At 53.0% G+C, this 10,048-nt stretch overlaps 1 protein-coding gene across 1 annotated transcript; it reads left to right on the top strand.

The window, feature by feature from the left end:
- Positions 1-943: 943 nt before the first annotated feature.
- Positions 944-4,126, top strand: LOC127334467 (probable serine/threonine-protein kinase At1g54610). Its single transcript, XM_051360915.2, has 6 exons — positions 944-2,245; positions 2,344-2,571; positions 2,659-2,759; positions 2,832-2,943; positions 3,070-3,492; positions 3,583-4,126. The coding sequence occupies exons 1-6, from the start codon at positions 1,103-1,105 to the stop codon at positions 3,751-3,753; spliced, it is 2,178 nt and encodes a 725-aa protein (XP_051216875.1). The 5' UTR covers positions 944-1,102; the 3' UTR covers positions 3,754-4,126.
- The last annotated feature ends 5,922 nt before the right edge of the window (positions 4,127-10,048 follow it).

A 10,048-nucleotide genomic window follows, 5' to 3' on the forward strand; every position in this document is an offset into this window, starting at 1 on the left:
TGTTGAATGCACTGGTTCTTTATTGCAAACAGCGACACTTTTTTTTAGTTCTGCTACAATCAAATTTGGGATTTTTTTGCACACGATGTTAGATGGAAAAAAATTTGTTATGCTAGGGTTTTCTGTTACATTTATTGATTTTTTTTTTTTGACTTAACCGGATCAGACGGCTGATACCCCACCCCACCCGTATGAGCTGGCTGATTGCCTTTGGCTAGTTTATCGGCTGTACAAAAAACAATTATTTATGGTGCAGAAGAAAAACAATTGGTGGCGGTTGCATGACAATAATCCTGCAACTAACTTATCGGTGAGCCTTGATCAACTAATTATACAGTGGATACAATGTCTACTGCACCCCCTTATTTTATCAGCGTTGGCTGCTCCTGGTGACCACGGAATCGTGATTGATTGACATGGTACGTAGTAGCAACGGCCTGGTCTCACGACGCCTTTGATTGTTGCTCCAATACGTACAGTATAAATAATAAATTATGATTATGAAACTATTAGTACAATCTGAAAGTTATCACGAATATATAATTATGAAACCGTGAATTAAAGTGGTTGGAAATGCCACTTTGAACCAGCACATTTGCTCGTGATTTTGATTTGAACAAAAAGTATAGCATTTGGGTTGGTTTTGACTGGATGGCCCCACATGCCCAAGCCAAGACAATGTGGCGCTCAGAGTTTGACACGTCGCACGACGACTAGGACGTGCATCTCGCAAACATGTATCGAATTCAAGATTTGAAGATATCGTCGCCAGAAACTATAAACGGATGACGAATCGGACTTTTGGTTTGAGATATATATAAATAATATTTGAATTTGAAAACCAAATGATGGGTAGAGACGGCCGGTGGATTCCACTCCTGTCCTGTAGGTGGCATGCACGTTACGGAAATTCGTGCTCCCACGACCACCGCTTGTTGGAGGAGGCCGCCTAGCTAGCTAGGCCTCTGGTTGTTGCGCGCGCGTGCCTCTCTTCCCCGCCGCGCGCGCGCATCCCTCTCCGTTGTCGACGAAGCGTTCCGGCGGTCGGGGAGAATCCGGGAGCCGGCTCCGGCCGGCCGGACGGACGTTCGTACGCTAAATTATGGGCAGCCTCTGCTCCAAGGAGCAGGTCGTCGAGGAGGAGCCGGCTGTCCCGCCCAACCGGCTGCAGAAGGCGCCGAGCCAATCCCTGAAGCAGCTTATCACGGTCACCGCCAAGGAGGAGTCCGCGGTCGTCGTCGCGCCGGTGGTGCACCGCGTGATCGGCAGGTCGCAGTCCACACTCAAGGGCACCAGCCTGATCAAGGCCAAGCCGCAGCCTGCCGTCGCGCTGCCGGTGCCGGCGCCGGTGGCCGAGAAGAAGGCGCCGGTCGTCGTGATCGCTTCCCTCAACAAGTCCTACAGCACTGCCGGGCCCATGCACCACCGGCGCGCCACCGTCGACGCTGCCGCCCGGAATCCCGTCGATGCCGACGAAGAAGACGCCGACGCCGACGCCGACCCCGACCTGCATGGCGTGCCGCAGGGGTTCTCCGGGGAGCACGTGATCGCCGGGTGGCCGTCCTGGCTGACCTCCGTCGCCGGGGAGGTCGTCCACGGGTGGCTGCCCCGGCGCGCCGACACGTTCGAGCGGCTGGACAAGATCGGGCAGGGCACGTACAGCAACGTGTACAAGGCGCGGGACCTGCAGAGCGGCAAGATCGTGGCGCTGAAGCGGGTGCGGTTCGTCAACATGGACCCGGAGAGCGTGCGGTTCATGGCGCGGGAGATCCACATCCTGCGCCGGCTCGACCACCCCAATGTGATCAGGCTGGAGGGCATCGTCACCTCCCGCCTCTCGCACAGCCTCTACCTCGTCTTCGAGTACATGGAGCACGACCTCGCCGGCCTCGCCGCCACGCCGGGTCTCCGGTTCACGGAGCCGCAGGTCAAATGCTTCATGAAGCAGATCCTCGACGGGCTCCACCACTGCCACGGCCGAGGGGTGCTCCACAGGGACATCAAGGGATCCAACCTTCTCATCGACGACAACGGCGTGCTCAAGCTCGCCGACTTCGGCCTTGCCACCTTCTTCGACCCGGCCAAGGCGCGGCAGCTCACGAGCCGGGTCGTCACTCTCTGGTACCGCCCGCCGGAGCTCCTGCTAGGCGCTACCGAGTACGGTGTCGCGGTCGACCTGTGGAGCACCGGGTGTATCCTCGCCGAGCTGCTCGCCGGAAAACCCATCATGCCCGGACAGACCGAGGTCCCTAATGAAGATCATCTTCTTCAGTTAATTTTGCTCTCTGTATCACAATGATGAAACCGCGGCGTTGACCTCATTCATTTCTCTCGGTGGTGCAGATTGAGCAGCTGCACAAGATCTTCAAGCTGTGCGGGTCGCCGTCCGAGGACTACTGGGCCAAGGCGAAGCTGCCGGACGTGACCCTCTTCAAGCCGCAGCGGCCTTACCGGCGCCGCATCGCCGAGACATTCCGGGACTTCCCTCCCACGGCTCTGGACCTCCTGGACACGCTGCTCGCCATCGAACCTTCCTACCGAGGCACCGCAGCTTCGGCTCTCGACAGCGAAGTAATTCAGCAACCTCTTTGTAGCATCTTGATGTGCATAATTTTTGCAGCTACTGACATACACATTGCTGCATTGCTCCCTCGTCAGTTCTTCCGAACCAAGCCGTTGGCGTGTGACCCGTCGAGCTTGCCCAAGTACCCGCCCAGCAAGGAGTACGACGCCAAGCTACGCGGCAAGGAGGCCATGAGGTACGCACTGATCGCAAGATGTGCATAACCTGCTCCTTATCCTTGCGACCTGACCTGGATTGCCATCGACAGGCAAAACGCGGCGGCGGCCATGGGAGGCAAGGGCTCCTTGTCGGTGAAGCCGGAGCGAAACGAGCCCACCAAGGCGGTGCCAGCGCAGGACCCCATGGGAGCTGACCACCAGGTATTCTTCTCTGCCATCCCACGAAGTTCCACGCGACCACGCCTGAAGGAATTCAAATTTAGTTATCACCCGCGCACTCTGTCCTGTCCCCTTCCCTCCTGAACACACGAAACCTTTTATCTGCAGAGGAGGCAGATGCGCAACAACCCGAAGAGCAGCAGCCACCACTACACCACGCTGGAGGACAGCGTGCCGGGGTTCCGCATGGAGCCGCCGGCGGCCGCCGGGCTGCCGTCGACGATGCAGAGCGCCGGCCAGTTCGGGTCGACGTGGTACCGGAAGGACGGCCCGCGCGGCGCCATCCCGCGCACGACCAGCTCCTCCAGGCTGTCGGGCAACCCCGCGCACCTGACGTCGCAGCGCTCCTACGCGCCGTCCCGGGGCACCGACCTGCACCCAAGCTCGTCGGCGACCAGGAACACCAACTCCAAGTACAATCGCCTCGACGTCGCCGAGCCCGCCAACGCGCTCGACAGGCCCGCCCCTACCAACAGCAACAACAAGAAGGATATGGGCATGGGCATGGGCATGAGGGACGGTCCTTCAGCTGTAAGTACCGATCAACCAGATCCTTCTGCAACTTCGCTACAGCAGCGTGATTCTTCAGACATGAACTCACAACTCTCCCAATTTGCTCAGGGCCAGGGGTACGCTCGGAACCCTCGGAGGATGAACTACTCCGGCCCGCTGGTGCCGCCGGGAGGCAACATGGACGAGATGCTCAAGGAGCACGAGCGGCAGATCCAGCAGGCCGTGCGCAAAGCGCGCGTCGACAAGGAGAGGACGACCAACCGGCCGAACCAGTACTGATAGGGAGACGGGTCATTGTAGAAGCCGATCGACCACACGGTCATCCTCGCAGCCACAGCCCCGTCGTGTGCGCGCGCACAAAGATTTCCATGGATTGCACCGGCCGAGGCGTGCAGGATCTCCAGTGGAAGAACCGACGATCGATGGCGCCTTGCCGTACCCGGGCTCGCTGCTGCTGCCGCCGCCGCTGCCACGGTCGGAGGGCAGGCTTTCACTGATCCATGTGTATAATAGCAGAGTTAGAGGGGTCAGGAAAGCCTGACAAGGGAAAAAGGGCTTGTACACCGGATTGTATAGATGAAAATTTTGTGTGCTGCTGCCGATCGACCTTTTTAGATAACAGGCCAAAGGCTCGATGATTAAACCGCGACAAGATACATGGTGCTGAATCCAGCTTACAAGGACGCACACCACACCCACTGAAATTATCAAGGAAGCTATAACAAGAAGCGCAAACAGTGGGCATGACTATTACGAAAACTACGCTAAATTGGGGCAGAGACTGACAACAATAGTGTGAGACCGAAGCTCACCCAAAGAGCAAGCCATCGAACACACACGACGTCGACAGACCTCCACGTCGCAGGCAACGCCACTAGAAGACGACCACCACCAGGAGCCGACCAAAGGTGCCCACAAACCAACATGCAACACTAAGAAAGCTCGACGCGGGGGTAGAGCACGAAGCAAACTTTGCCGAAAGTCGCCTGACGCAGAGACAACGCCATCCGAAGAAGCACTGCACCTCCTCCACACCACCATCGGAGAGCCACACGCCGAGAGCTCCAAGACGGTGTCTTCAAGAAGAGCGCGACACAAGAGCGCCGCCACCGCCTGATCCGAGGATCTTAGGCTTTCGCCCGGAGCACCTGGGAGAGCCGAGAGAAGCCGCTACGATGCCTTCAAGAAGGGTACGCCATCCGTGGATGTCGCCGTTGCGGCTCGGGAAGGCCTGAGCAAGGGTTTCCGCTCGGCATGACCTCTCCGCCTCCCGCACAGGGAATGGAGCACCGCCAAGACGGCAACCACGCCGATGTCACGGAGTAGGATTTGTCTCTTTCCTATCGATGTGCAAGTCGAATTTAAATTTGAAATTGTGTGGGATTTAAAACATATATTTTTCGGGATTTTTCTCGAACTCAAGTGGGGCGCTACGGTGCATTGTATCAAAAAGTGGTACTAAAAGTGCCGAAAATGTGTTTCTAGCGAAGCTGCTAGCTCCTCGTGTCCCCGAAAACCAATCAGAAGCTCACAAATCACGGTGGGTGTTTGGGCTTACCGAAATTTCAGATCCGTTAATTCGGGTTACAGAAAATCTAGGTTTCCAAAAACTAATACCCGACATTTCACTGAAAATTTATATACCTGATAATTCGAGTTTAGGTTTAGGTAATCCCGAATTTCCCGAATTAAAACATGGAGGAATATGTCCTCACGGAACCTAGGTTGCGACGTCCACCTCCATCGTGTCCTGCTATCACCGTGTGAGACCCTCAAGGGCGAGCCATGGCCTGCTAAGTATTTGATTTGAAACTATTTAAAAACATGTCCTAGTTTCATCTTGTTTTGAAGATTTTCTTACACGGAACTCAAAAGAAATAAAAAATGGAACTTTGGTTAAAATGATAAAAGAAATATATAAAATGGGAATCAAACTAAAAAAATAGTGGGTGGATCGATACCAAAACTGCAATTTTCAATGCAAACATACTCACCACTCAAACTTCACTATTATTGCAGTGTAAAATTGCACATGTTTCAAAAGCGTTTACAAATTTTTGGTGACCTTGATTTTCAAAAAATCTGAGTAATCAATAATTACAAAAAAATGTTAATATAAAGCTATGAAATAAGGCCATCTCATTTACGTCTAAGTAAATTTTCCAAAAAAGAAGAAGAAGAAAAGAGACATGAGCTAACTTGCCCATCTGATTGTTCTTAACAAATGTAATGGCACCTGATTTGGACTACCGTACGTAGAGCTAACTACATGAAGAATTATTATCCTATTGATGACGATTGATTTTGCTAGCTCTCAGCGATGTCTGATACTCCGTACAACGGAAGACTAGAGATGCAGCATCTTGCCTCCACCACTCGGCGTCTAGCTACGTAGTAAAAACGGCGCACTTGACCTTTCTGAAGGTGGCCGGCGACGTGGCCGTAGATAGAGCCAACTCCAGTGGACAGATCGCCTTCAGCCTGTGCACGTGGTGGCGCGGCGGGTACTTGATATCCCCCATGACCTTGAGCTCCACCTGGAACACCCCCGCCGTGCTCTCGCTGATGAACTCGGTCACCCTGGCGCTCCCCAGCGGGACGCCCGCGCTGTCGGCCGCTGCCGCGGCGTGGTACACCTCACTGTGCCCCGGACGGATCACGCTGCCCTCGCTCGCCAGCGGGACACCGGCGAAGCGCGCGCCGGCGAAGAGCAGCTCCGCGTGGAGCGGCGTGACGTGCTCGGCGTGCATCAGCCAGTTGCGGTTGCGCACGGCGACGGCGACCGAGACGTCGTAGGCGAGCGACGTGGCCGTGGCGTTGCTATTGTCGGTGAGGGAGAGGCGACCGAGGACCGCGTCCTCGACGGCGACGCCGGCGGGGCGCGCGACGAAGGCGATGACGACGAGCGTGACCGCGGTCGCCAGGACGGCGAAGATCAGGAGGGCGCAGACGATGCGGAAGAGCACCTTGCCGCCGACGGCCTCGCAGTACGACACGGCGCACCCGCAGCACAAGTCGCCGTCGCCGTCGCTCATCGCTTCAGATATGGTAGGCGGCAGACCGGATCAAAGTTTGTTCGATGCGAGCACCATGGGACTGGAATGGAATGGAGGGCATATATATCGCCGCGACGATCGAACAGGCAATGGAACCGGATCGGCGTAACAGATCCAGTACGCCGACGCGTCATAAATGGAATATATAAAGTTCCCACACGTCAAGTTGGATTTGGGACGCGACACGCGTCATCATATACTCATACCTAAATCGGAACGGGAACCTGCCGGAACCCTAGCTAACTTAATTTGAGATTATGTGCGTATATATAAACCCTGATAATATCGCCGGCAAACGCACCGCCGCACGCTTGCGATTCCAGCTCTCATTGATCCCGCGCTGCGCCGGCCGGTAACACCCGATCGACCAACGGGATGGTGTCGGAGGTGGCGGCGTCGTCCTGTGCCTGTGTTTGCGTGACTTGCGTCGACTGCGTCGTGTCATCTATCCTCCTAGTCTCCGTGATGCTCCTCGCCGCCTACTCCGTCGTCCTCCCCCTCCGCATCACCGCGGAGGACGCGTCCCTCAGCCACCTCGCACTCGCCGGGCCCAACGGCACGGCGCTCGCGTACAACCTCTCGCTGACCGTCGGCTTGTTCAACCCCAACTGGGCCATGCGTGCCGAGCTCACCGCGCCGCTCGAAGCCGAGCTCATCTTTGCCGGCGAGCGGTTCGACGGCTCCCGGCTATCGGACGCAGGCCGGAGGATCGAGATCCATGAGACCGCCAGGTTCCGCGTGGAGGCAGCGGCAGAGAGTGCGGAGGCGGCGCTCGGGAGCGACGAGTTGGCAGAGTTCGCGAAGGAGAGCGCCGCGGGGGTGTTTGAGTCGCTGGAGCTGAAACTCACCGGGAGACTCAGGTACAAGCCGGTGCATGCCGGCGGGACCAGGAGGCTGGAGGCGAGGTGCCCGCTGAAGCTGCGGATGGTGCCGCCGCCGGGGACGCAGATGCTTGTGTTGGACAGGGTTATCAAGTGCCACCGACTGTAGTAGATTAATTTGCGATCAATTAGGTTTCGTCATTGCAAAGATTGCACACTGCGTAAAGATGGCCGATTAAACAGCATATGCAATAACTCTCGCACGGGACTAATAAACAACACGACTTTCTTCTCATCATTGAAATTTCTTTGCAACTCTGTCTGAATTAAGCATTATTGACATTATGATATGATTTTCTCAATGCATAAGTCGAATTTAGAGTTGAAATTTTAGGTGATAGAAATATAGCATGTTGCGAACACATTCCGTTGTTATTTGTGCTATGATGGAAACATGGCATGGCACAAACCATGTGGACCTCTCTATTTCCATGTCGTCGTTGCTCCCCTCCTCTTCAACCCAATCTGTCGCATCCGCCGAATCATCCCCTCATCTACAACATAGCTTGTCATTGCCCCTATTTCCTCCACTTGCACATACGTATTAGTATCATCGATTCACTTCTCTCGCCTCGTTGTCATCGCCCACATGACGTTTACCCCAATCCCATCGAGCAATGGCGCTCAAAAACACTTGGACTCTATTTCACCCCTTGAACAGAAGCTAAGTGGGCCTTTTTCATGGATTTGGTCATTCTAGGAGCATGGCTTTTTATCTTTCAAAATATCAGACCTCTATAAGAGTAGATATTTATTCAAGGATATACTTTGTTCGATCAAATTTCAGGCTACGAAGCAGATTTGTATCATTTTTCTCTTCTTAGATAGCTTTATTTAAAACTTAGTTTTCCATTTACAAATCTCCGTACATTTATAACACAAACACTAGACAATTATTAGTACATGCAGTAGAAGGTACATGTTTTACATAAATGTTCATGGAGCCAATGTTGCAACTACTCTAAGCCTAGGGGAGAAGAATCGACCATTTACCGGTCTGATCTTGGTGAGCTCACCTTGTTTGATCAAACACTTAGATAAAGGGTATGTGCCAAAAAAAAAAAGGTTCAGTCTCTAGCTTGTTTGTCAACCTTCTCCCCTTTGTTTCTCACATTCCTTGCCTTCTTCGCACGCGTTTGAATTAAACAAATGAGACTATATCCTAGTGTTCACTCCCTAAGACCAAGGAGTTCAAAATTTGCTATGTTTTGGGAATAAAGCAACGGATTTGCTAATAGATAGCTGACTAATTTACTATTTCCCAGAAGTCAATTATTTTGCTATCAATTTTTGAATTTATACTTTTTTAGATGTGCCTAAGTGAAGGGGAACACCCAATTGAAAACGAAAATATTCTCCCCGCCTCGGATAAAGAACCAAGATCTAACCTAAGGTAGATGCGAGTAACGAGGATAGATGGTCGTCATACCCTTGATGAACAGGATCAGAGTTTCAAAAACTTTGGTTGATGCAATCCTCGCCGCGATCCAATTGATCAAACACCGCAATGAACGGTTCTCCCGAGATGAACACATGTACAACTCGGTGATGTCTCCTTCTTGATCCAGCAAGAGAGAGGGGAAGGTAGATGGGATCTAGACCAGAAGCACGATGGGGTGGTGGCTATGCTGGAGGTTCTCGCAGACAGAGGTTCGCTAAACGGTGTGCGGAAAAGAGTAGCAGCAAGATGGGGCGGCTAGGGTTTCAAGTACCATTCCCCATGTGCCTTGTCCCACTTTATATAGAAGGGACAAACGTCTAGGGGGTAGCCTTCCCCCTAAGGCTCCCATGCGGCTAGGAGGGAGACTTGCCTCCAAAGGCATCTCCTGCTCTTCCCATATTTGACGCTTAATTTAGGGTCCACCCTTCCTTGGCCGCATAGGCCATTATAGGTGTGGTGCCTGGCCCATGTTAGGATGGGGCACCCCATCTGGTCCATGTAAACTCTTTGGGGCAGGTGGGCCCCACCATAGGAACCCTCGCAACAATCCCGAACATTTCGGGTACTCTAGTGGAAAATTCCAAAACTTTTCGAAAACCCTAAAATCATTTTTTTCTTATATGAAACTATATATTTGAACCATTCGAGATCTCCTTGTAATATCCCAGATCCTATCCGAGACTTAACTCACCATTTAATAATATTCCAGAACTACCATAGCGTTACCAAATGTTAAGTGTGTGACCTTACGGTTCGAGAACATGTAGACATAACCGAGACTCTGATCAACAATCACCAACGCGACCTGGATGTCCTTAATGACTCACGCATATTAAACAAAGATCTATTGTCGAAACATGATGTTGTGGATTGAAACAATCTCGTATTTCATTCCCTTTGTTTCATGATATTTTACTCGTGTGAGATTTGATCGTTAGTATCGCCATACATAGTTCAATCTCGTTATCAGCAATGATGGGGATATGTCCTAGGGGGTGTGTCACCGGTCTCACTCGCCACAGAGAAGGAGGCCCAAGGAGAGTTCCAGTCGACGCGGACGACTGGGCCCCAAGACCTTGGTGGGACTGGGCTTAACCCCTCAGGAGGGGCGACTATGCTGGAGGCCCAGGCGACTGAAGGCAAATATTACTTGGACACGGAGCAATGAATCCCAGATTAGTAGCAATTGATATGAT

Source organism: Lolium perenne, chromosome 6 (genome assembly GCF_019359855.2).
Source record: "Lolium perenne isolate Kyuss_39 chromosome 6, Kyuss_2.0, whole genome shotgun sequence".
In the NCBI taxonomy this organism is placed as follows: domain Eukaryota; kingdom Viridiplantae; phylum Streptophyta; class Magnoliopsida; order Poales; family Poaceae; genus Lolium; species Lolium perenne.

Bases quoted from the DNA above. Each gene is read 5' to 3' on its own strand.
- LOC127334467 (XM_051360915.2), top strand. From the start codon at position 1,103: ATGGGCAGCCTCTGCTCCAAGGAGCAGGTCGTCGAGGAGGAGCCGGCT. The intron at 2,572-2,658 runs GTAATTCAGCAA...CTCCCTCGTCAG, and splicing joins CTTCGGCTCTCGACAGCGAA to TTCTTCCGAACCAAGCCGTT. The intron at 3,493-3,582 runs GTAAGTACCGAT...CAATTTGCTCAG, and splicing joins TGAGGGACGGTCCTTCAGCT to GGCCAGGGGTACGCTCGGAA.